The 27,833-nt window shown below is 38.1% G+C and overlaps 1 protein-coding gene across 1 annotated transcript in view; it reads right to left on the bottom strand.

Annotated features, from left to right (window-relative positions):
* The window catches only part of Drep2 (DNA fragmentation factor-related protein 2), a 351,128-nt gene that overhangs the window by 250,956 nt on the left and 72,339 nt on the right, over nt 1-27,833 (bottom strand). The window contains exon 3 of the mRNA XM_090391520.1: nt 26,276-26,369. Within this exon, the coding sequence (XP_090247646.1) occupies nt 26,276-26,369 (94 nt within the window). The remainder of the gene's footprint in view (nt 1-26,275; nt 26,370-27,833) is intronic.

Here is a 27,833-nt window from a genome sequence, read left to right on the forward strand (position 1 = left end):
TCAATCAGTCACACCTCTTTCTTCTATTTGCGAGTATCTGCATCTACAGAAAAATTCCTCAACTTTAACACTCTCCTTTGCACACACTCTACTGTGTCTGCACCCACCATGGAAACCACATCTGCACACAATAATCCAAATCAGATTGTATCAAGGCTTGGTAAGAGACAAAATGACTTCCTTTTCTTTACATGTTAAGGTTTGTTTCAGCATTGTAATTATTGTGCTGAGCTGTATTTACAATCTTTGCAATACAGCACTTCAACTTCAAATCTACTAAAAATCCAAGATCTCTAAGACTGGTCAGTTTCTTCTGTGATAAACCCAGCAATATATGATATCTCACTGTTCCAAAGTGCATGAACTTACATTTATTAACATTCGACTAATAGCCATTTTCATATACCCACAATTCCAGCCTATTCGAATCTGCAAGTATGCCTATCAGCCAACAGCTCTATGTCAACTGTCAAATCTTTTTCAATGTGATTAATGTAAAGATTGAACAACAATGGACCAAGGACTGATCCTTGTGGTACACCACTGGCCATCCTCTTATCCATGCCACTATTTTATAATCCAATCCCATAATCTCCAATTTATGCAACAGTCTTACATCCTGTCAAAAGCTTAGCACAGTCCAAAAGTGTCATGGTATATCTGTTCCCCTTGTATAACTCAACTATCAAATTATAAAATGTGAGCAAGTTGCTCAACATGATCCTTCCTTAGTAAATCATTCTGTTCAGTGGCTAGTATAGATTTTCTGTTGATCGATTTCTGTATTTCAGCTCTTACTAACTTTTCCAAAATCTCTGCCACCACTCCAGAGATATATTGGATATCATAGGTCAATATGTCAGATAGGTCAATAGTTGGGCACGTCGATGTTTGCACCATCCTTGTGCAATGCGATTATACCTTCTTTCTACTCATGTGGGATCTACCCTGTTCTGAGGTTCAAATTATATAGCCTGGTCAAAAGAATAGCAAGTTCAGCTGAACATTCTTTTAGACTCCATGCTGATATCTCAGTAGTCCCTATTTGTCAAATTCTTATTCAATTTATTATGCAACACAGCTATAGTACCGCTCCTCATACACCTAGGTTCATTCATCCAAGAAGAGATAGAACTAAGGTCAGTTTTGCACATAGCAGGTTCATTGCTTTTAGCAAAATATGCACTCATTAGTTGAACAATGTCTTCATCTGCCCCACACACACACACACACACACACACACACACACACACCTGGGAGTATTCAGGAGAGTTCTTTTACATTCATTCTTTCTATTACTTGCAACAAGGAGAGTGACGCTAGTGTCGCCGTAGCACATGGCGGTGAATTTGAGCTGTGCTGAAGAAAGCGAGTTTTTAATCGGTGAATAGTCCGTTTTTTTTTTTTATGTTTCTGAGTGCTAAATTGTTTCTCTGGAATACGAGTGTACTATAGTGGTTGTTTTTTGAAGTTAGTGCTGTCGCGGTGAATTTTGTTTACTGAGAAGACAGGTCAGATGCATAACGGTGGAAGACAAGACGAAGCTAAGTTTTCATTACTGTATTTAGTTTTATTTCATTTTATTTAGTGTACTTTACGTTTTGTTTTGCTTGTAACTGTTTATACTTTTCTTATTTATTTATACTCCCTAATACTTATTTAGCGTTTTATTTTTGAAACTAATTTGAATAATTAACGATTACGCTAGTAGTCCCTCGGCAGTAACGAATGATGGCGGATTCACCTGCAGTCGCAAATGGCATGTCGCCAAGTCCTCTGCCATTTAGGCACTCTATTATAAGCAATATAATAAGAGAGTTTGTGGCATGCAGTATTTGCAACATGTATGCGTCTCAGGAATTGGATATCTGGCTTGTGAGAGAGGATGGGGTGCGCGTGTGTTTAAAGTGCAGGCAGTGAGAGGAAATAAATGCAGCAGATATCTCAATAACCGACCTTGTTGAGGAATGGGAAATGAATACAGGAAGACGAGTTAGTGTGATAGGAGAGAATGAAGAAAAAATGTGAATGAGAAAATAATAGTTGATAGTGTAGAAGGCGTGAGTGACTGTGAAAGTTTAGATGGTTTTGTTTGGGAGAGTGAATTTCGATTTAGAGTTACTGACCTGCAGAGGGAGATAGAGGAGCCGAAAGAGGAGGTGGAATGTCTTGGGAGAAGTATGATAAGTATGAAAGATGAAATTAGAAGAATGGAAGAGATAAATGCAAGGCACATCGGAGTAGGAGAGAGAGAGAGTTTTGGGAATAATAGGAGAGGAGAGAAATTTGTGAATGATAAAAGAGGAGAGAATGGAAACAGGAGAGAGAGGTATGGAAGTGCTAGAATAGGAGAGAATGGAAACAGTAGGAGAGACGAAATGAGAGAGAGGAATGGGAATGCTAGAAGAGGAGAGAATGGAAACAGTAGGAGAGACAGAATGAGAGAGAGGCAGGGGAGTGCTAGAAGAGGAGAAAATGGAAACAGTAGGAGAGAGGGAATGAGAGAGAGGTATGGGAATGCTAGAAGAGGAGAGAATGGAAACAGTAGGAAAGACAGAATGAGAGAGAGGTATGGGAATGCTAGAAGAGAAGACAATGCAATGAGAGAGAGAGGCATGGGAATGCTAGAAGAGGAGAAAATGGAAACAGTATTAGAAGGGGAATGAGAGAGAGGTATGAGAATGAAAGAAGAGAAAATGAAAAAAAAAAAAAAAAAAGAGAGAGGGAATGGTATATGGGGACTCAATGATCCGTGGTGTTCAAGATAGGATGCGTGAGGAGTATTTGCCAGGAAGAATGATAGAAAGGGTGGCTTTGGCAGTTAAGAGAGGTGAAAGGGTGGATGAGATGATTGTGAGGGTGGGAACAAATGACTTGAGTGGTAATGTAAGTTGGGCAGAGAGAGATATGAGATTTTTGCTTGAGGTGGTACAAAAGAAGACACAGAGAGGAAAGATAGTGTGTGTGTTGCCTAGGTATGATAATGACGAACTGAGCAGAAGAGCGGTAATATTGAATGACATAATAACTAGAATGTGTAATAAGAGAGGACACTGGAATATGTGGATGATTGGAGTGCATTTGAGGACAGAGAGGAACTGTATGCAAGAGACCACTTACATTTGAATGAGGAAGGACGTAGGCATCTGGAGAGTTTGCTGTTCTGAAAAAGTCAGTGTGTCCCAGGGAGAATGGTAGCAGGGGTGGCCTCTTGTGGGAATGGGTACTTGGGAGAAGGGGGACGACATCAGGTAACACTGAGCCCAGTGGAGTCTAGAGGGGATAATGCTGGGTATAGAAACAACGGCATTTATATGCTATATACTAATGCCAGGAGTATCCGGAATAAGGGAGAGGAATTGGTGGTGCAGATAGCATCAGCCTGGCCAAAAAAGTATTAGGATCACTGAGACGTGGTTGACAGAAGAGGATATAATAACAGGAATAGAAGTCGCTGGGTACAGCATTTTTCGGCAGGATAGGAAAAGAAATTGTGGTGGTGGAGTACTGCTTATGATAAGTGACTACCTATGTCCTCTAAGAGTGGAAACTTTGGAAGGCAGTGACACTAACGATTTTGAAAGCATATGATGTGAGGTAGAGGTGGGCAAGATAGGATATTTAGTGGGGTGTTGCTACAGACCCAGGAGCACAGAGGGTGGAGACCAGGTAATGTTTAGACAGTTGAGTTTGGCAAGTGCAAGAAGAATGATTGTTATAGGATATTTTAACTACAGTAGTATAAACTGGGGAGAGGAAGATGCTACATGCATCTTCCTCTCCCCCAGTTTATACTACTGTAGTTATACTACAGGGAATGGAATTTCTAGAATTCTTGAGGGACAAATGTCTTAGGCAATATGTAATAGAGGGAAGTGGTTCAAGAGTTTTGGATTTGGTTATAGCATCAAAAGAGTTGATAATAACTGAGATGACATCTCTCCCACCAGTTGGAGAGAGTGACCATATGGTTTTGACTTGGAAAATGAATAGACATGCAGGAGTATCAAAGAGATGGGAACGTATGTGGAATTATAAGGCGGTTGATTATAATAGTCTTAGACGTCAACTTGGGGAAGTTTCATGGAGGGAGGAATTGGAAGGTCGGGATATCATTAATGCGTGGGAAATTATGAAAGAATATTTGTTAGCAAGGGGTGCTTAAGGATCAAAGCTGTAAAACTGAGAGGAGACCTCCACATAGCCTTTAAAGGAATGCGGAGAACCGACCAGGGCTTTTGACCTAATGTCCAATCCTCACCTTCTCGTGGTGCATCCTATTGGGTGCTCCTCGTTCGTTCAGTATCTACCTGGATACTGAACGAACGAGGATGGGCTGGCAATTTGGAATTTAATTTAGCCAGCCCATCCTCGTTTCATGCCGGCTGGGGCGTCGCCCGGTTAAACAAGGCCCCCATTGTTTTCGCCAGGGAACCAGGGCGAACAGCGATCAACATAAGAATCCTGAATGGCAAAGAAATGGAGCTAGCAGAGGAATTAGATAAGTACCAGATCAACATAATAGGGGTGACTGAAACAAAAAAGACCAAAACTGGCGAGATCTTTCTAAGCAATAAATACAAAATGTTATATTCAAGCAATGACAATCAAGGAAAAGAAGGAGTAGCCATAGTATTCAACACAAAATACGAGACTCATCTTCTTGAATGGTAGGCAGTGTCAAGTAGAGTGATGTGGACAAATATCAGAACGGCGAACTGGACAATGAGACTTATTTGTGCCTATGGTCCCACAGAAGGTTCTACTAAGGTAGAAGTGGAGGAATTTTTTGAGGCTCTAGAGAAAGCTACTGACACAATGAAAAAGGAAAAGTTGGTCCTTGTAGAGGCTCCTATAGACTCACATCACATGCATTTAAATATAATCCATCACTTGTATACAATTCTGTCCATGCCTCAAATTCATCTTGGGCATTAATGAACTGCATTCCTTTCTCCTCACACAGCTCAGCCATATACCATTTGTGATTTTAGTGCCTCTGTAGCACAACTGGAAGAATGACAGATCTGACTGGAAAACACCCAAGTTTGATTCTCATTTTTCAACTGAAGCCGAGTTAGCAGATCTCATAAGGAGGCGGCAAGTATCTCCACTCCAAAAGGTCAGTTTTTTTTTTCTTTTCTTTTTTTTTAAAACCTGCATACAGACAAATTAGCCGGATCATACACACACAATACACACAATTTTATTATTATTATTATTAAAATACTGGTGAGTCTTATCAATTGAATTCCGTAAATTTATTACTAGAGAATATAAAAAGCTTAGTAGATCTTGTCCAAGAACTTTTGATAAACAGAATAAACAAATAACAAAAAAATTAGTGAATATGAAGAGTTTTTAAATATAATAAATCAAAAGTCGAAGAAGTCTTACAAATGGTAAAAGACATTAAAATCAGCATTAAAGTACCTAACTGACAGGCAACATAAATTGATGAAAGACACATCCGAACTCCGTCAAGAACTTAATTCCCTAAAACTACAATACAAATTTCTAAATTAACAACAACATAAAGAAGATCTTGTCATAAACGGTCTTCCAGAAACTCCATCCACAGAAAATCTCAGAGATGTAGTTTTAAAGTTAGGCCATGCAATTAACATTCCCCCCTACAGCATAATGACATTCAGACCATAAATCGGATTCCCAGGAAGAACAAAAAACAAGGCTTGCCATGACCCGCACCAGTCATAGTTCCTCTGACAAGCAAGTCCACAAGAGACAATCTCATAAAAGCCAGCAGACTGAAAAAAAACAGTTGTCAAGGACTTAAATGCATTGTAAGGCAATACACCAATCTTTCTATCTGAGTATTTAACACCATTCAATCAGAATCTGTTGTACCAAGCAAGAAAAGCAAAAACAGAAAAAATTATCAATTTTTGTGGATCAAAGACGGCAAGATATTCTTCAGAAAGTCACAAACTTCAAAGTCTATACAAATAAAAAGCTCGAAAGACATAGAAAGGCTGCCAGAGTGAAACAAAAGACTCCAAATTAGTTCAAAAAGAAGACCTCAACACAACAAAAATGAATGTGAACCATCAGATAGATGTAATTACGCCAGAATACATCAGCAATTGTACTTTTGACTCGCTTGATGCATGGAAACAACACACAGTACAAGCAAGAGGACTCTCAATTTTGCATATTAACATCAGAAGCATCCGAAGACATTGGTTATTGTTATGGGCTTATCTGAGGAATTACACCAGTGTTATTGATATATTGGTCCTAATAGAAGTATCAATAACTAATAACGAAGTGATTGCTTTCCAAATTCCAGGCTTTCAACAACAATATAGATCACGCTGCCAAACAAAAAGAGGGGGTGGAATATTAATATATCAAACATAAATTAATAGCAAAAGAAACTGTCTATCAGTTTGAGCATGCTGAAACCCTTTGCATCGAAATACTACATGCTATTTACAGGCCACCAAACTTAAACATGATAAAATTTTTGCACGAACTCAATTGCTGGCTTTCACGCCAAGAAATATGCTCAACCGAATACCTAATGATAATCGGCGACACAATCATAAATATTGCAAACGAAAACCAGAACAACACTGTACAATACCTAGACATCTATCCATGTATTTAAAAAAAAATTTTTTTTTTTTATGTTGGGCCCATACACAGGAGGTTGGTTGGTCAACCTATAGTACATTAGTACCGTGTATGGGTAGTGGGTTGGGAAAGGAGGAAGTTGTTTACATTTGATTTGAATGACTTTAAGTTGTATTCCTTGGGAAACACAGCAGGTGGGAGACTATTCCACAGTGCAGCAGTTGCAGGGATGAAGGAAGAGGAAAAGAAACTTGTTCTGTTTGTTTCTAGATGTACTGTGAAGGGATGTTGTGCAGCAACTGCACGTGTTCCGATGAGCTTAGTACTGAGCAGGGGAATTATTGATGTTATTTCAGATGAGCATTTCCCATGGAAATGATTGTAGAATAAACATAATGCAGAGACCATACGTCTGTGTGAAAGTGGGGGGGAGAGAGTTAGCAAGGGATGGATCATTGATAAGCCTAATTGCTCTCTTCTGTATTGAGTCAAGCATTTTGAGAGAGCTTTTAAAGGGCCCCATCCCCATATGTGGGAGCAGTATTCAATAGTTGGGTGTACTTGCGACTTGTATAATGTTAATAGCTGTTTGGGGGTGAAGTAACGTCTTGAATGAAAGAGAAAACCTAGTTTTTTTGAGGCTGAGGATGCAATGTTTGAGATATGTTTATGTCAGGAGAGGTTTGATGTGAGGGTGATTCCAAGAAGCGAGATCTCAAACTCTTTGTAAATTTGGGTATCATCAAAAAGGATACTGGGGAAAAAATTGTTCTTTTTTATGGGAAATAGTACAGAACTGGGTTTTATTGGGGTTGAAATTTATGAGATTATCCAAACCCCATTGTAGGATGGCTTGGAGATCGGAGTTGAGGGTGGTGGTGGTTGATGTTCTATAGACTGAGGTGAATTGTGCAGGGTAAGGCTTATCAAACGCAAGCGAGGAGTGTAGTGTGCTGTCGTCTGCAAAATTGTGTATTGGGTTGGAGGTCAATTGAAGTAAGTCATTGATATAAAGCAGGAAGAGGGTTGATGAGAGGACAGAACCTTGTGGGACCCCCCAGCATTAATTGAGTGGTGAGAGGATAGGGAGCAGTCCACCATCATGCACAGTGTGCGTCCAGACAGAAAACTGGCAATCCACCTGGTAATACAGAAGTCCTGGGTCAGACCAAATGATGGTAGTTTGCCTAGTAGGCCTTTGTGCTAGACCCGGTCAAAGGCTTTGGAGATATCTAATGCATCCACTTGAGATTCGCCAAACCTCTCCATAGCATTTGTCCAGAGATGGGTGACATATGTGAGCAGATCTCCTGTTGATCGGCAGTGGCGAATTCATACTGGCGGTTATTTATTTGGCGAGTGTCTTCAAGATAGTGTAGGAGTTGGGAATTGATGATTTTTTCCATTACCTTTGACAGGACTGAGGTAAGCGAGATAGGGCGGTAACTGGCTGGCAGTGACTTGTCACCCTTCTTGGGAATGGGCTGAATATAGGCCAATTTCCAGTTTGTGGGTAGATTCCAATGGTGTAGGAGAGTATATATAGGTGACATAGGATAGGGGTCAGTTCTGGAGCACAACCTTTCAGAACAATTGGGGGAATGCCATCAGGGCGAGGAGACTTTGTGTCTAATTTGGACAGTATTTTTCTGATCTCATCCTGGCAAAAGGATATAGGGGACATTGTATGTTGGATGTCTGGAATGGTTCGGGGACGTTTACCATCGCCAGGTATGCATGCATTTGAAGCAAAGTTTGAGGACAGAAGATTGGCTTTTTCTGTGGGTGATGATGCAGTAGAGCCATCAGGGTGTGATAGGGGTGGGAATAGTGTTAGAAGTTATGGCTAATTGTTCTTTGGCGAGAGATCAAAAGGCTCGGCTGCCATTTGGACAGGCTGCTAGTTTCCTGCTTTTTGCTCTTTCGAACTCTGTTTTGGATGAGTTGATTGTTTTTTTGCATCTATTACAGGCTTCGGTGTAAGCCTTGAAGGAGGATGAAGTTCTTGATTTCAGCCAGTTGTGGTATGTCTGGTGTTTCATCTCTACAGCCTTAGCACATCTTTTGGAGAACCAGGATTTCGTTATGGCAGTTCAGAGTGCTGTGTGGAATGTATGTATTCATGCCGGTGAGGATTACTTTGGTAATAAGCTCGGTGCATATGTTTGGGTTGGAAGGCCGGAAGCAATAGTCCAACCATGGAAATGCGGCATAGAAGATGGCACTGTTATAGTGCCAAACTACTCTTGTATGGGAGTGTCTGCGTAAACGTTGTTGCATGGGGGGGAGATTAGTACTAGGTTGTGGTCAGAATTGCCCAGGGGGGCTCACTACTTTCACTGTGTATTTGGAGGGGTCATTGGTGAGGAAGAGATCTAGGGTATCTGGGGAGTGGTTTGGGTTATCTGGACAAGTTGTGTAAGGTCGTTAGTGATGGCAAATGTTTCAGCATCTCTGCCTGTAAGATCTGTACAACTGGAGGAGGAAAGCCAGCTAGTGTTGTGGACGTTAAAATCTCCCAGGAGGATGATTTCGCTGTTGGGAAAGTGGGATTGGAGAAAGTCGACTTTTAGGGAGAGGAAATTAAAAAGCTCAGGATGGTTGGTTGGGTTGGGGGAGCGATAGAGACAGCAGATGAATTGGACTGAGTGGGAAGGGATATTTATAACCAAAGAAGGTCAAGGTTGGGTGCTCTCTGGCAAGGTATGTCAGAGCGGATGTATGCGCAGACCCTTGGGGCGAAAGTTGTTGAAGAGCGAGTAGTTTGGAAGGTTGAGATAAGTGGTGCTGCAGGGAGGTGAGATTTGAGTTTCTGCGAGGAAGAGTAGGTGGAATTTGGTAGATAGACTGTAGGTGGTAGTGGACACTATTCAGGTTGGAGTTTAGGCCATTGATGTTGGTGAAGTGGATGCGTAGGGTTTTGTGAGTCATATGTTGAATAACATGGGTCTTGCATATTTCCTATGCGGTGCCTGCATGCTGGTCTCCATGGTGGCTGCTAGTGGCATCACTTGGTTTTTTCACCAGTTTATCTTGTCTGTAGTCACTGGTCCAACTGTTGTCACCATTTTGACATTTTTCTTCGAGTTGTCTTCGAAGCTGGCGTCTTTGTGAAAATGTCAAGTCTGGTTGTGCACGTATGCGCGATTGGTGACAGGTGTCCTTGAACTTGTTATTGATCACTGTTATTATTTTTGATGTGCTTGTCAGCATGTCGCAAGTCACTTTTACTAGGAGCGGAAAGATTGTGCCATCCTTTTATTTATAGGCCCGAAATGATGGCAACTAACGATATTCTTAGGATCGATGTTGCATTCTTCAGCTAGTTTGTTGATGTCCTGTTGTAATGATTTTCCATTTTCTGTCGGGAAGTTCAAAATGATGGCGTTGAGTTTTTGTGTTTGGCCTCCATCAAGTCATTTACCGTTGATGCGATTAGATCGAAGTTCTTTCGCTGGCAGAGTGGAGATTGCATTGCGCTGGTTTTCAATTTGTTCAAGCTTTGCTTCGACTACACGTATTTTGTCGGTAAAAGTTTCATTTAAAGCTTTGATGTGCTGTTTGAGGTTTTTGACACGTTTACCTAAGGAAGGCACAGCGAACAGAAGAACGGCTGGTTAAGTTCGATGAGTAGCTTATGCGCAGCTTCATCTATTTTCACGCACGAAGCGTGCAGCCATTGGCAACAGAACTCACAGTATATGCCCTTTTTTCTGTCTGTGTTTTGCAGCTGCGCATGTAATAGGTTTGTCGTTGGCGGTCGACAGCACTGTGATGTTGAGACACGTGGTGCTCATTCACCATTGGCTTTTACTGCTGCCATCTTTGCTGCATACAGTAGGCATCGTGAGTGCTCACACGTGGCTGATTTTGAATTGGAAGGATAGCTGTTTTAACACACTATAAGTACTTACAGGTTGTACTGAAGTATTCCGCTACTCGACACCCGCGGTTGGGTTTCCGTTTTATGGTTAATTTTGATCGAAAAACACTCTCAATAATGGTAAATTAGGGAGTATAATCTTGTTAGTAGTTAAATTAACTGACGCCACCTGGCGGACCAAATGTATAACCTAATACCAACAATAACATCATGTACTAGAGAAGAAATATTCAGAAATACTATCACTGCTTACTGCCTAGATCATATAAACATCCGAGCACCACCAAACAGTTACACTGCATCAGTCATAAAGTGTAAAGTAGCAGATCATTACTTCACAACTCTAAACCTGCACACTAAGACAACATCCATGCAATGCCCCACAGATGAAAAGCAACACAAAACAATAATAGACGAAGAAATAGTCAACCACGAAATAAGAAAAACCGACTGGGAACACATGGCATCAGATTCAGCTGATATCTTATACAACAACATTAAACTCACACTGGAGGAAATATATAAGAAAGCTGCAAAGAAAGTCAGAATTCGTTCAAGAACAACCCAAAATCCTTGGATAACACAAAACTTAATCCTAGAAATACACAGAAAGGAAGCTCTATGGAAAGAATTGAAGCAATATCCAAATAACACAGCTTTAAAAACTGAATATAAGATAACAAGGAATCGCCTTACAACACAAATAAGAAATGCAAAAAAGAAACTTCTACAGAGACAAATTAACTTCTGCACAAAACAACATGAAACAAACCTGGCATATGATCAACGAGATGCTAGATTGTGCTCCCAACACCACTGCCTCTGAAACCATAAAACACAGCTTCATGAAAGACAAAAAAAAAAACCTATCCAACAACTAGCAAATGACTTTAACCAATACTTTGCAGACTCCATCCAAAAACTGCACAGAAATATTCACCCAATCAAAAAACGTGATCCTCCACTTGGACCACAATTAAAACAGACATTATGGTTCCCAACCATAAAAGAAGCAGAACTTCTCTCTGTAATACATCAAATCAAACCAAACAAAAGCCTAGGAATGGATGGTATAAGACCTAAGGTTATCAAGCAACATGCAACTAGCTTAGGCCCTATCCTACTAAAATTAATAAATGAAATATTTAAAACAGGACAGATACCAAGTATGCTAAAGACCACCATAATCACACCCATATATAAACATGGAAAAAGAAATTTAATCAGCAATTACAGACCATAGCAATATTACCAATTATCAATCAAATTATGGAGCAGAAGGTATTAAAGAAAACTCACAGCATATACAGAGAACTTTCATATTATCCCCAAAACACAATATGGTTTTTTCAGAAAAATAAGGGAACAACATCTCTCTTGGAAGACTTTACAGATGTAATTAATACCGCCTTAGACAAAAACAAAATTGCCATGGTAGTCTTTATTGATCTAACTAAAGCATTTGATACACTCACACATCAAACCTTCTTAGAAAAGCTGAGGCATATTGGAATAGATGGGCCTCTGCACAGGTGGTTTCCAAACTACCTTCAAAATAGAAAGCATATCACATGTATTGGGTCAAACTGAAGTAGGGAGCTACCAGTAACCTGTGGAGAGCCACAGGGAGCTGTACTCCCCAACTCTATTTAACATTTACATGCACGATATTAATCAGCTACCTCTCAAAGGTAAGATCTTCTAATACGCAGATGATACAGCTATAATATCCATCCATAATAACGCAAGCATAGCCTAAACGAATATGCAACATGACAAAAATTTGCTCATAGACTGGCTCACCAAAAAACTCCATACACCTAAACTCAGATAAGACAAAATTAATGATATTCAGAAATCCACTGACTTGACCAGTTGATAACAAATATATAACCATCCAACACCCACTCTCAAACATAAAAAACACACAGAACAGTAAAACCACTACAATCACTCAGGTTGAAACAATACGATACATTGATGATAATACGTAAATGTGTAAATTATGTAAATATTAAATTATGGTATCATATACGATACCATAATTTACTCGATGCATATATGAACTGGGGGGTGCTTAAGGGTCAAAGCTGTATAACTGAGAGGAGACCTCCACATAGCCTTTAAAGGAATGCGGAGAACCGACCAGGGCTTCTGACGTAATGTCCAATCCTCACTTTCTCGTGGTGCACCCTGTTGGGTATCTACTTGGATACTGAACGAACGAGGATGGGCTGGCAATTTGGGATTTAGCCGACAAAATTGTATTCTTATTGGTTAAACCAAAATAACAAAAATGATGGTACAACATGACAAAATTTCATGCCGGCTGGGGCATCGCCCGGATAAACAAGGCCCCCGTTGTTTTCGCCAGGGAACCAGGGCGAACAGCGAAAAGTCAGCTCCTGGAACAAATCTGAAAACAAACCCCAACTCAACATCACCAGAGTTAAAGATCGGTATTATCAATGTAAGAAGCTTGAATGGCAAAGAAATGGAGCTAGCTGGGGAATTAGATAAGTACCAGATCGACATAATAGGGCTGACTGAAACAAAAAAGACCAAAACTGGTGAGATCTTTCTGAGCAATAAATACAAAATGTTATATTCAGGCAATGACAATCAAGGAAAAGAAGGAGTAGCCATAGTATTCAACACAAAATACGAGGCTAATCTTCTTGAATAGCAGGCAGTCTCAAGTAATATGGGCAAATATGAGAATGGGGAACTGGACAATGACACTTATTTGTGCCTATGGTCCCACAGAAGGTTCTACTAAGGTAGAAGTGGAGGAATTTTTTGATGCTTTAGAAAAAGCAACTGACACAATGAAAAATTGATCCCTATCGGGGATCTAAATAGCAGAGTAGGAAATGATTGTGAGACATACAAAAATATTTTGGGAAAATTTGGAGAAAAGAGCAAAGCTAATAATGGCAAATATCTGTTGGATTTCTGCTCAGGACATGGACTGGTTATTACTAACACCATGTTCCAACATACAAATGTGCACAAATTCACATGGAGAGAAGAGGCTAGGAATAAGAAAAGTCTCATTGACTATGTTATTGTTGATAGTGATGTTTTCTCCCTGGTGCAGGACACTAGAGGATTTGAAATTGGAAGTGATCACTATTTAGTCTTGAGCAGGATAAAATTGAATTTCATATTGAAAAGAATAACATGTAAGAAAGTTTTAAAGCAAATAAAAGTCGAGCAGCTCTCAGATGTGAACTGTAGACTAAAATACACAAAGATTATTGAAGAAAAAATGAAAGAGTTTGAGAACAGAAATCAAACCTTGGAGATTCAGTGGCAAGCCTTCAAGAAAACACTGACTGATTCAGCCAGAGAGGCATGTGGTGAGGTTGTCTGCAAGGATAGAAAAATCAGAAATCCCTGGTGGACACAGGAAGTTAAAGAGGCAGTGAAGGAAAAGAAGAAAGCATATCAAAAGTTCCTGGCAAATAAGTCAGCTTGTGCTCTTAGAGAATATAGAGACAAATGCAAGAATGCTAAACACTGTATAAAACTAGCTAAACAAAAGTCATGGGAGGACTTTGGCAAGAATATAGAAAATAAATATCAAGAAGGTGGCAAAATATTCTGGAGGTTGTTGAAGAAGCTTAGGAATGGAGGAAAGAGTGCTGTAAAAGGAATTAGACATGATAAAGGTGACATGAAAACTGGAATAAAAGATATCCTTGAAGTATGGAGTAATTACTTTGAAAAACTGCTAAATGAAGCAAGCAGTGATGACAGCACAGTGGTAAAAAACACTGACCAGGCATGCAGGCAGGAATACATATCCATACTTGAAGTAGAAAAAGCCATCAAAGGCTTGAAATGTGGAAAGGCAGCTGGAGTAGATGATATTCAACCAGAAATGTTGAAGTATGGTGGTATAAGAGTCTTACAGTGGCTGCACTGCATAGTTCAGAAAGCCTGGACAAAGGGACGAATTCCCGATGATAGGAGAAGAGCTCTCATAGTACCCATATATCAAAAGGGAAATAAAACTGAATGTGAGAATTACAGAGGTATTTCCCTACTGAGTGTTCCTGGCAAAATCTATGCAAGTATACTTGAGAAACGGTTGAGAAGAATTGTGGAAGAAAAGCTTGGTGAAGAACAAGCTGGATTCAGGCCAAACAGAGGCCGTCAGGATCAGATCTTCACTTTACGACAAATAGTCGAGAAAGCATGGGAATATAACAAAGATCTGTATTTAAGTTTTGTCGATTTGGAAAAGGCATATGACAAGGTGCCAAGAGAGAAGCTATTCAATACACTGCAGTTATATGGTGTCAACGGGGCATTATATCAAGCAATACTTAGTCTTTATTTGAGTTGTAAGTCAGCAGTTAGAATTGAAGGAAGTACAGGAAGATGATTTAATGTTAAATCTGGTGTGAGACAAGGATGTACATTATCCCCTCTGTTATTCATTATCTATATGGATCACATTATGAAGGAAAGTGGTATTAAACATGATATCAAAATTGGAGATGTAAATGTCAGCTCTTTTCTTTATGCGGATGATGTTATACTTCTAAATAAATCCGCTACAAGTCTGCGAGATTCTCTGACTAAATTGAATAGCTGTTGTAATAGATATGGTATGAAGGTCAGCAATAAAAAGACAAAGACAATGAAAATAGGCAGAATCATTGAAAATGTCAACTGTGTTGTGAATGGAGAACCTGTGGAACAAGTAAAACATTTCAGCTACTTAGGCACGATTTTTACTGAAGATGGTAAATTAAATATGGAAATAGACAACAAAAAACTAGTATGCTTTTTTTTTTTTTTTTGAGATAGAGGGCGCCAAAAAATCAAGACTCTAGTCTTTGTGTTGCTGCTGCAATTTTGTTTAACCAGTCTGCTGATTACACCATGTTGTCATAGTCTCGCGTATTGTAAGAAACTGTGTTTTTGTGCTCTGAAGATGCTGGTTATAACACCAGCGAAATATCAGCAATAAGTTAATAAATTAATTATTTACTTAGTTTCTGTGTTCTAATATATACCGTAAAAAAAAATAAACAACATTAATGAAACACGATATATTCGTTCCATTAATGAAACACGATATATTCGTTCACGCTTCCAGTTCAGTGACGCATCAAGACATTACAAGTATCATATGTGTGTGTGCGTGCGAATTTCTCAATCAATGGCTGCAGTGGAAATCAAATCTATTAAACATAGCTTTGATTTCATAACTTCCCAACACAGCAAACAAACCAATAAATAATAATTAACTGGTGTCATCCTCAGATAAGATTCGAGGATGAAAGCTGAGAAATTACATCTCATCGAAGATTACAAAAAAAAAAAAAAAATCCAATCCATATATCACATTTCAGTGATATGGATTTGGATCACTGAACACTGTAGTTACAGCACTTAAATATGCTAAAAAAAATCAAAATTGTAAATATATATAACTCATTGTTAATAATAATAACCATTATGTTATGGTGTTGGCCATTATTTACTACATGATATGTCTAGTAGGAAATAGTGTTGTTCAGTTATAAGAGTGATGAGATGTTGACAGAAAAAGAAAATTATGTGATACCTCCAAGGACTCATTTCAGGAGTGTACCCCCACACAACTCACCATCTCTACACTACCCAATCCTCCACCAATAACAATGTTTGTTGTTATTGGTGATAAATAACAGTTAATAAATAAGAATTTATTAGCTCCTGTACATTTCTTCCATTATCACATAATAATAAAAATAATGATTACCCCCCCCCCTCACTCAACATCTTATCACTTTCCTAACTGAACAGCACTCTTTCCTACTAGACACTCAAAGGAACACATGGAGTAAACATATCATATAGTAAATAATAGCCAACACCATAACATAATGGTTAACACAATATTATTATTACATAGCACTTCCAGGGAGTCCAAAGACTCGTTGAGGGAGGGCACCTACTCCACAACTCTCCATCTCTACCACTCAATCCACCAACTATAACTATGTTCATCATCTACACCAACCACCAACATCATCTACTGGCGACTACCACCACTAATATTTTCACAGACAATCACAAACATTCATGCCCACAGCGGGATTCGAACCAGCAGCCATTGGGCTGGAGTGGATACGCTAGCCACTCAGCCAACCAGGCCAGGCCAAATAATATGAATCTATTAAGTCCTATACGTTTCTTCTATATTATGAGGACATAATCAGAGAGAGAGAGAGAGAGAAACAAGAAAACTGGCTGATAACATTCAAAACAGACATGAGTCACAGCATGTGAGTCTTGACTAATAATGTTCTTCTGTTTTCTCTGCTGTGACAGATACAAGTAAGTAACCACACGCTATGTGACCTGTCTGTTATGAATTAATATTGTTGCCTGATTTCTCTGCTCTCCCTGATGTCTTAATATGCAGCTTAGCAACTGTAAAAACTTTTATACTTACACATTTGAGCATTATTATTATTATTATTATTATTAAGAGACTTCAGCAGGGACCCACAGAGGGAGGTCACACACTACCTGCACAGGCTGTCATACTAGTTATTGAATTCATTCACACTATTTGCACACACCACATCCAATGGCTATTCATTCCAATCATGCACCACTCTCTGAGAGAAATATATAGCTCTCACTCCCTTCTTGATGGCATTCACTTTCAACTTGCCTCTCACCCTTTCCTCACCTTTTATTAAATGAAAAATTCCATCTACTGGTGTCCTGCATGACCCTTTCAGAAGTTTGTAATTCTCAATCATATCACCTCCATCTTTCTCCTGTTTGGTAAAATCTGCAGTCTACAAACTCTCAATCCCCCAATCTTGATATCTTTTTCAAGATTGGGGGATTTGTATCAGAATTACCATGGAAACCAAGAGACCAGACCTGCTCACAAGAGACAAAATGACTTCCTTATCAAGGTTAATTTCAGCATTCCAATTATTCTCTGAGTTGTATTTGCATCATCATCATGGTATTAGTAATGACTAATCCACGTAATGAATAGAAATCAAACAGATACCATTATTAAAGCTCTGGTCTGTTCTCCAAGTTTTGCTGAAATATTTCTGTTTTATAATTATTATTACTAACATCCAATATCCATGGAGTCAGAGACTTATCGTGGGAGGTACACAGTATTGCACACAATGCTCATCCAAACGTGCCTTAAACTGATTCAGTGTGTTGTCTCACACAACACACTCAGGCAATGCATTCCACTCACCAATCACACCCTCTTTATACAGTTTACAGTGATGACCTCTTGTTCTACCCCCTCTGTCATTTTATGAAAAATCTCTTCCATGTCAAACTGATAACAACCCCTGACTAGCTTATATGTCTCAATCATATCCTCTTCCTCCTATTCATGAGGCTTTGCAATTTATATTCTCTCAATCCGTCCTCATACTCCACATTCCAAAGATCACTGACAACCTTTGTAAATCTTCTCTGAACCCTTTTCCAACATATCCTTGTCACAACGAAAACTCGGCAACCAGATCTGTGCCTAATAATCCATATGAGGCCTGATCAAGACCTTATACAATAGTATCATAACCTCTTTATTTCTGCATGCCAGGGTCCTCCACATCATTGTCATTATCCAGTACGTCTTCGCAACTTGTGCAATGTGGTCCCTAATTTCAGGTCCTTGTCCTCCACCACCACTCCTAGATCTCTCATCTCCTCTACTTCCTTTAAAGTTTCCCCACCAAGTGTATACTTTGATTGATAGATTCATCTCATCCATCCCATTGGGACAGGCAGAGTCTACTAATGAAGGACTTATGATGAATTTCAATGCAACCAGTTTGTCACTCCTTGCTGCACAAATACTGCCCTTAGGGGCAGTATTCGTGACTGTAAATCCATGTGTGCTCAAGTGGCCAGTCTGCCTGTTTTGGGGAACAAAAAAAACCCAAGTTTCTGGGTGAAAAATCCCCTACCTCCATATGAGATCAGCAAAGTAACCTTTCATCGAAAGAGAACAGATAAAGGTTCCTCACGTCATGGACCAAAATCGAACCCAGGTCTTTCCGACCAAAGGGTTTTGTCTTTACTGACTGAGCTAAGGATGCAAGGTGTATACTTTACATCCCACATTGCTTACCAAATCCTAACACTTTGCAACACTGAAATGACATTTCTACTTACCTGCTCAACGTCATGGACTGAAATCAAACCCAGGTCTTTCCGACCAAAGGGTTTTGTCTTTACTGACTGAGCTATGGATGCAAAGTGTATACTTTACATCCCACATTGCTTACCAAATCTCAAAACCTAACACTTTGCAACACTGAAATGACATTTCTACTTTCTTGCTCAACGTCATGGACCGAAATCGAACCCAGGTCTTTCCAACCAAAGGGTTTCTTCTTTACTGACTGAGCTATGGATGCAAAGTGTATACTTTACATCCCTCACATTGCTTACCAAATCTCAAAACCTAACACTTTGCAACATTGAAATGACATTTCCACTTACCCGCTCATTCGTGCAATCTATTCAAGTCCTCCTGCAAGGTCATAACATCCGATTGACTCTGCATTGCTCTCCCCAATTTTGCATCGTCTGCAAACAGCTGCAGAAAACTAGTTAAACCCATTCCATTATAATTAATATACAAATTGAATAACAATGGTCTCAAAACTGACACATGTGGTACACTACTAGTGACCTTCCTCTTACAGGTTACTGCACTTCCATATACAACTTTCTGATATCTATTTGACAGCCAGTCACTGATCCAACTTTTGAGTTGGATCAGTGACCGGTTCAAACAATCAAAAGTCTGTTATCCAATCCCATCTGTTTCAATTTATTTAAGAGTTTGTCGTGTGGGAGCCAATCAAAAGCTTTTGCAAAATCCAAGTACACCACTGTATATTTATCTCCCCTGTCGAAGGTATTTGTCACCTTGTTATAGTACATAAGTAAGTTAGTGAAACATGATCTCCCCTTAACAAACCCTTGCTGTTAACCACAAAGAATACTGCTGTTTTCATATTGCTGTATGTCTGGTACTGTATTCATTTCCTTCTCTGTGGTTAAGATCTCAAACAAGGGCAAATGTTTTCCTATTTTATTTGTCAGCTGCCTCCTCTAATGGCTCAAGAAATTCCCTCACTTCTTCCTTAGAAGCACACTATGTGAAACAATAAGCACAAATCTCTCATTTTGTAATTCCCCATTGTAATGCTTGCTCTCATCACTGCTTGATATTGCCTACTATTCAAGAATTTATCATTATACTGAATATTGAATACCATAGAACTCCTTTTCCTGAGCAGTAATGCCTAAATATAACATCCTGTAATGGTTATTTAGAAGAATCTTACCTGTTTTTTTTTTTTTTTCTTCTTGGTGTCTGTAACACCAATGATGTCAACCTGGTACTTCTCTAGCTTCTGCCAGTGACACTTCCTTTTCCATTGATGCCACTTATGGTGATGGTGTCAATCTTGAATTCTGCTGATGGTGATTTGGAGTATGTTTAGATAGTGACTTTTGACTATTTTCCCTGGATCACTCACAAAAAAAAAAGCAGGGGAGGTTTGTTTAAGCAGGTAATGCTCCCACTGCATGAAATTCCATCATTCTGTACCACAAAAGGTTGACCAGTACAGCATATAGGCAAGAACATACTTGTTCATATTTAATTTGAAGAGCTGCAGATTCTATTTCTTGAGATACACATGGGATCGGAGATTAGAGAAGGCAGCAGTAGAAGGGGATAAATGAGGTTTGTTCTGTGAGTCTGAACTATGAAAGGGTGTTGAGAAACTATTGCATGTGTTTCAATGGATTTAACAAAGGGTGGTACATAAGTATTATTGATGTCAGTTTGAATGAACACTGGCCATAGAAATATTTGTAGAAGATGCAAGCAGCAGAAACTGTTCATTCGTGTGAGAGTGAGAGAGTGAATTGGTGAAAGATGACTCATTAATCAGCCTAATTGCTCTTTTCTGTATTGAGTCAAGTAATTTTAAGGATTCTTAGAAGCACTGCCTCAGATACGCGAACAATAAATAGGTGGGCAGATTTCTATAGTGTTGTTAGTTTTGTATTTCATCCAACCTTATATTTGCTAGCTGTTGGTTGACCCCCACTTTCAAACATAAAGAAAAATTTTATTATACTGCACCACTCTATGTTTGAAATCGCACAGTTATGTGAAGGAATCAATCATCAAATAGCACAACAGCAATGTGAACTTACTACAGGTCGAAATTTTGTTACTTATACATAGGTTTCCCGCAAGATTTGTATTTTAATGAGCGGTGAAACTGAAATTAGGTAAACATAAGAATCAAGTTAAACAAGATATTTAATTCTCTCTCAAAATTATTCTTACATAAGAAACAAGAACTCTATTAAGATCAATACAATTAGAAAATAATTTATGCATTCTATAAAGTATTTAGATGCTATTCAGCTGAGTGCATCATTTACTGCTAGAACATAAGGCTTTCACAATTCTCATCCGTTAGGATTTCAACTTAGTTTCACTTTAAACAACAACAATATTCAGTAAAACACTTAAAAATTAATTCTTTTTAGAACATGAAATAATCACAAACTTTAATTTTATCAAACATTTAGCTGGCATCATCAATATCTATCAGAGGATTAAAATAATTCTTAAAAGGCTCAGTCTTGAATTTACATATACATTGTGAGATAACACATTCAAACACAAACTACTTCTTCAATGAAGTTTCTCAAATTAGTTTTACAAGTGATATTATATCGTTTTATAATATCATTCATTCAAGCTTGACTAGCTGGCTTCAGCAACACGAAATTTGACCAAGTTCTCTGGACAAAAGTAACACTATCACACATTAGTTATAGAATAGATATTCTTACCGGTATGATCATCATAGCTTGCACATTATGGAAAACTCTTACAACACTTCTAGGCACACGATAATCTTCCACTATAGGGAACACAAAACTTATAGTAGCCCTGAGTTCAATAACTTATTTGTTAAGACTGGAAAATGCATTTTCTTGCTCATAATAATTTATCATACGATAAATCTCGATCATATTATTATCCTTTCACTCGGGTAAATTCCTTTACAAGGTGACAGGAAACTATAAATAAATATGAGTTCGAAGTAAGATTCATTAAAATCGGAACAAGTTTCCAAATCTTTGTTACGCCATACGATCCCAGGTTAGATCACATCTCCTGACCTTCCTACACTCACTCCATTTTCCTTCTAGTTCCTTCTTTCTATATCCCACAAATCCTCTCTCTTTTTCCTGCCCAAACTCATTTTTTTTTGCTCTTTCAGTTTATAACGAAATTCCCACGTGATTGTTGTACAGTTCCCAATGCTAAAGCATGCGCTATCTCAAAATAACTTAGTTTTCTGACAGGAGCCAATCAAATCATATTAGCAGAGTCCCTTAGAAATACTTTCACTTTCAGTAACAACAAATAAAATGCATATATTACAGTTCACTTACGATACATTTACAAGTCAATATAAAGAATTTATAAAAGTAAATAACTAAAAAAAAAATTACATTTCTTATTTCAATGAACAAATAACTAAGTGTTTAAATTACAATTTATTTAGGAGCAAACTTAGCTCAGGAAATGCAATTCATGTTAAATCATGAATGAAGTATTAATAATCATAAAATTCTTCATTCACAATTTAACAGTGTTAAAAGCTGTTCAGAAGTGAAACAAATTCCTTGAGCTCAAGAGAAATCCTAGTTTTCTTGGATACCGAGGAAGCAATAGTCATACTGTGCCTATGCTGAGAGGTATGATGATAGATAATCCCAAGGAGAGATATCTCATCTTGTCTAGAGATTTGGATGTTGTCAAGAGTAAGACTGGAAAAAAATGTTCTTTTTTGTTCTGGAAGATAAGATAGAACTGCATTTTGCTGGCAATGAAACTGACAAGGTTGTTCAAACCATATTGAAGAATCATTTGGAGATTTAAGGCAGAATCTGATCTGGAAGTGGTGGTTGTCTGTGACTGACATGGTTTGTCAAATGAGGATGAGGAATGTAGTGTACTGTAATTAGCAAAGCTGTGTATTGGGTTGGTAGTCAACTGGAGTAGGACATGGATATATAGAAAGAAGAGAGTGGGTGAGAGAACAGAGCCCTATGGAACCAGCATTAGTTACATAGAAGAAAAAGTACCCTCAACCATCACATGTAGCATATGTCCAGTCAGAAAGTTGGCAATCCAGTTGCAGAGGTCATAGGATATGCCAAATGATGGGAGCTTATTTAATTGACCCTTGTGCTAGACTGCCAAAGGCCTTGGAGATGTCAAGAGCGAACACCTGAGACTCACCAAGTTTTGCCATAGTATTTGCCCAGAGATGGGTGACATAGGTAAGTAGATCCTATTGATCTACCAATGCAAAATCCACATTGATGACTGTTTATTAGTTGAATGTTTTCAAGGTAATGAAGGAGTTGAATGTTGATGTTCTTTCCAACACTTTAGAAAGAACTGAGGTGAGGAAAACTGTGTGGTAGTTTGATGAAAGGATTTGTCACCTTTCTAGAGAATAGGTTGTATGTGGACCAATTTCCATTCTGCAGGATAGATACCAGTAAAATATGAAAGCATAAAGGTGACGCAGGATAGTGCCATCTGGATTAGGAGGTTTTTTTTTGGTCTAATTTGGATAAAATTCTTCTGATTTCTTCCATCTGAAAGGTCAAAGGGAACATTGTGTGGTGAAAATCTGGAACAGTTGGAGTGGGGGGGGGGGATATGCCAGAGTCAGTTATACAGTAACTGAAAAAGAAGTAAGAGGTCAGAAGGTTGATGGCCTTCTCTGTGAGTAATGATGCTATAGAACTATTCAAGATCAAAGTGCAAGTGATAAATCTGCACTGCACAGAAATTGAGGGGGGGTAGATCGCTTTGGCAATAGACCAGAAAACATGACTGCCATTTGAATGGGATAGAAGTTTCCTAATGTTTAGTCCTTTCAAAATCTCTTTTGAATGAGTTGATAGTTTCTTGAAGCTATTTCACACTTTAGGATAGGGATTAATTGAAGATGGAGTTTTGGAAGAAAGTTAGTCATGGTACAATCAATTCTTCATTTTGATTGGCACATCTTTTGGAGAATCAGAGTTTGGAATGGGGAATAAATGCTTCCATAGCAGCGAAGATTACTCAGTGACACATTCGGTATACATATGTTTGAATTGGAAGATTGGAAAGAGTTTCATATCCAAGAGAATGAGGTATAGAAGTTGCAAAGACCATCCCACTTTGCATTTTTATAGTGACATACAACACACAAGTGGGAGTGTGTGTGTGTGTGTGTGTGTGTGTGTGTGTGTGTGTGTGTGTGTGTGTGTGTGCGCGCGTGTGTGCGCGCGCGCGCGCTTCTTGCTCCTCTGGGGATGAGACTGGTACTAGGTTATGGTCTGAGGTACCTAGAGTGGGGGGATGGAGAAGAAAACATTTATGGTGTACTTAAAAGAATCACTAGTAAGGAAGAGGTCCAGGATGTTCGGAGAGTGGTTAGGATTATCTGGTATTTGAGTAGGCATGCAAATGATTTTGTGTCAAGTTATGGTGACTGCAAATGTCTCGACATCTCTGCCTGCCTGATCCATGGAGTTGAAAAGGGGAAGCCAGTTAGTGTGGCGGACATTAAAGTTCCAGCCTCGCTGTTAGGAAAGTTGGATTGAAGAAAATCAACATTTAAAGACAGGAAGTCAAAATCTTCTGAATGGTTGGTTGCATTAGGTGAACAATAGAAACAGTAAATGAATTTTACTGGAGTAGGACAGAGATTTTCAGCCAAAGGAGGTCAAAATCAAGAGTTCCAGTTCAAATTAGGCTATGTAATAAGGACTTCAGAATTCTCCTTTTATTAAGCATTCATGCCTAAAATGGATGTGCACTTTGTTTTTCAAAAGGATTATATAGTCAATGCCATTGCCATGCTGAGCAGTCAAACACTTGCAATTTAGGAAATGTCTAAAATTTTATCTAAAATTTACTAAAAATAATACTGTTGTGTTGCATTAAATTTTGTTCATATATTAATTATAATGCTGATTTTAAATTAATTTTTCATTTTTCGCTAAGTCCCTAATGTTAGGTGGAATATATTGTGGTGTTATTTGTTAATGGTAATATATTTTTAGCAGGTGAATTTACTTGATTCACAACCAGCGTCTTGATGATGTGCATACCACAACACCACCAAGCTCTGTAACCTAATCACAATGCCAGTTCACAACTTTATCGAAGCAGAAAATAAAAAAATATAATGCTGTCATCCTCAGCTTCCTAGAAAAGATGCACTGCTAAAGGATGACATGAACAAGCTTGCTGAAACCTGCAAGCTCAACCCTCATGTGCAAATAGAGATGAAATGGTCCGGTTTGATGATATTGTAGTTCACTTTAATGACTGGTTAAAGTGACCTGTAATACACCGATGAGCAGAGACAAATTCATAACTGTTGTAAATAGTAAACTCAAAGGTCTCCCATCTCTAAGTGTATGAACACATCCATTTATATCATCAGTTGGAGGAAAAATGTCAGAATGATGATGAAACATGGACTATTGATTATAAACAAGTGATACTGGTGTAAAAATCAAGTGCAACATTTAACATAGGACACCATGAAAGCCCAAACACTGCATAGGGAATGTGCTTGGCCTATGCACGTAGTAGCAAACCTCACAGAACCTTCCCAATCCACTTTACAAACATACACATTCTTAGTTCAAACTTCAATAGCATTCATTTTCATCTTCCAGTCTGTAAAACATCACCTGCTCGACCTAACAGAAATCAAAATTCACCTTCCCCAAGTACCACTCATCTTAACTTTCCCAACTACGTTCTACTTTCCCAATCATTTTGACTCAAAGGTGACATCTCTGCATATCTTTGCGCTAATATACCATGCCAAAGAGTATTCAACTTAGAACTCTTGATTTTGACCTCCTTTGGCTGAAAATCTCTCTGTCCCACTCCAGTAAAATTCATTTACTGTCTCTATTGTTCACCTGATGCAGCCAATCATTCAGAACATTTTGGCTTCCTGTCTTTAAATGTTGATTTTCTTCAATCCAACTTTCCTAAGAGCGAGATTGGAACTTTAATGTCCACCACACTAACTGGCTTCCCTTTTTCAACTCCGTGGATCAGGCAGGCAGGGATGTCGAGACATTTGCTTTAAAAATTACCTTTAAAAATAAATTTTTCAATGTGCAATGCCAAAATATTCAAATTAAATTTCTTTCTGTATGGTCCAGCTGAACAGTAACTCTACATGTCATTAGCATATAGAGATGATTATAAACTGGACTATCTGCATCCAAGGTGGCTCACAGGCAGCATAGGATGAGATCATTAATCTTGGCTTGCATGCAAGGTCCTCATTGGGAAAGTTTATTTCAGCCTACACAATGCGCTAATGTAATGTAAATCTGTCAATCTATCTGTGTGGTAAATAAATGACTACTACAGCACAAAGCAATAGACTATTGTAGATTGTAAAGTACATCAGTGTACATCCAGTATTAAAAATATACACGTACAAGATTACATTTTAAAAAAATGTCTAAAAGGATGAATAAAAAATATATTCAGAAGATTAAAAAATTTGAAGTCATCAAGGTTTCCTTTGTCAAGTCTAATACTCACAATCACTATTCTCATGCTACAGATCCAGTAAATTTCAAAAATTATCTCAGCAAAATAACAAAGCTGTTTAGTTTAATTGTAAATTATTTTTTGTTATATACCTCGTTCCCTCAGCTCTCGTAAATTTGATGCCATGACAGATTTTCTTTTCTTCCTGTCACAGCTCCATACTTTATATGGACGCTGTTTAGAATCCTGAAATTGTAAATACAATTTACATAAGTTTACACAAAAGCTGTTTCAATGATATGTGATTAAAAAAAATAGGGGAGAAGTTCCTTCACATACAGAAATTGCATAAAAAAAAGTTAAAATGGGAAATTAAATTCTGTATAATCAACAAAATTCATTCACTAAAATTCGGTATGATTCAGTTTACACTAAAGCATCATAAAGCATATATTTCAATGTAATATAGTAGCACTATTAATATGGCTCCAATAACTACTTAGCTATCACAGAGATTACAATATACAAACTGCTTAATTCTACATTTGGGCAATATCAAAGATTAGTATTTATATTATTTTCAAGGATTATTAGCAATTTAAAGATTATTTTTATTTCATTTATGATGTGCTTATCTATGAAGCAAGCACATCATAGATGCAATAAAATGCTCAACTTTATTAATGTTATATTTTCTTTAGGTCATCTTTAGGAGCATGTGTCTACATTTATGTATACACTCAGACCAATAAAGTACAATTCATATTTACGAATTCAGGGACATAAAACACACGTGGTTTGTGTCCCTAAATTCGTAAATATGAATGCTGATCACCGTGTAACCTTAAAAGAAAGAGTCAACAAAGTACAAATAGCAAGATTGTTGTAGATTCAATTTTATTATCCTTATGTGATGATAATCCCTTCTATGTAAACTTGGGAGGAAGGGGGGGGGGAAGAAACTCATTACAATGCTCAAGTCCTGTTTCTCTTTTTACAAGATTTATCACTGGCAGAACTTTAACCCAGCTTAGATTAAATTTAGGATTTGTAGATCAGAAATTTGTGTTAATTTTACAATTTTCACTAATAACTGATTGTTAATATTTGCATGGTGCAACAAACCATTTGTATTCTGATGATGTTAGGTATAAAACTAGCAAAATATTAGCAGCTAAATAAATACTGTATTTATTTTGTTTCTTGGTGTTGCGAATTAAATCATATAATTACTTAATTCTTTCTTAAAGTTACATCAATTCACAGCTTCTATAACCCATTCCTGAAGGCCATTCAACATATTTTTGACCCTAACAGGACAACAAATGAACTTCATATATTTGTTCTGTACCTTGGCATCTTTTTATCATCTACAGCTTTTTTTTTTTTTTTAGTAGGGCCTGGTTCAGCCAAGTGCAAACTCTTGCTATCTACTTTCTCATATGGTTCTTGTGTAGAGGCTTAACTGCTGTGAGGACATTATGTTGGAGGTTTAATGGATTTTTTACAACACTCAAAAAGAATTAAAATAGAATTTAATACTTCCTATATTTCGTCCTAGTCACTAGGACATCTACAGGGATTACAAAAACAATTAATGTAACATGCACACAAAAACTTACAATATTAAGCCCAACCACGTGGGTGACACTAAAGTCCTATCTAGGTGGAGCGCCCTCTAAGGGCGGTAGTAGGTGGCCTGGAATGTAA

The sequence above is a fragment of the Typopeltis vanoorti genome, chromosome 4 (genome assembly GCF_054136105.1).
Source record: "Typopeltis vanoorti isolate ZY-2024b chromosome 4, IOZ_Tvanoo_1.0, whole genome shotgun sequence".
NCBI lineage: Eukaryota > Metazoa > Arthropoda > Arachnida > Uropygi > Thelyphonidae > Typopeltis > Typopeltis vanoorti.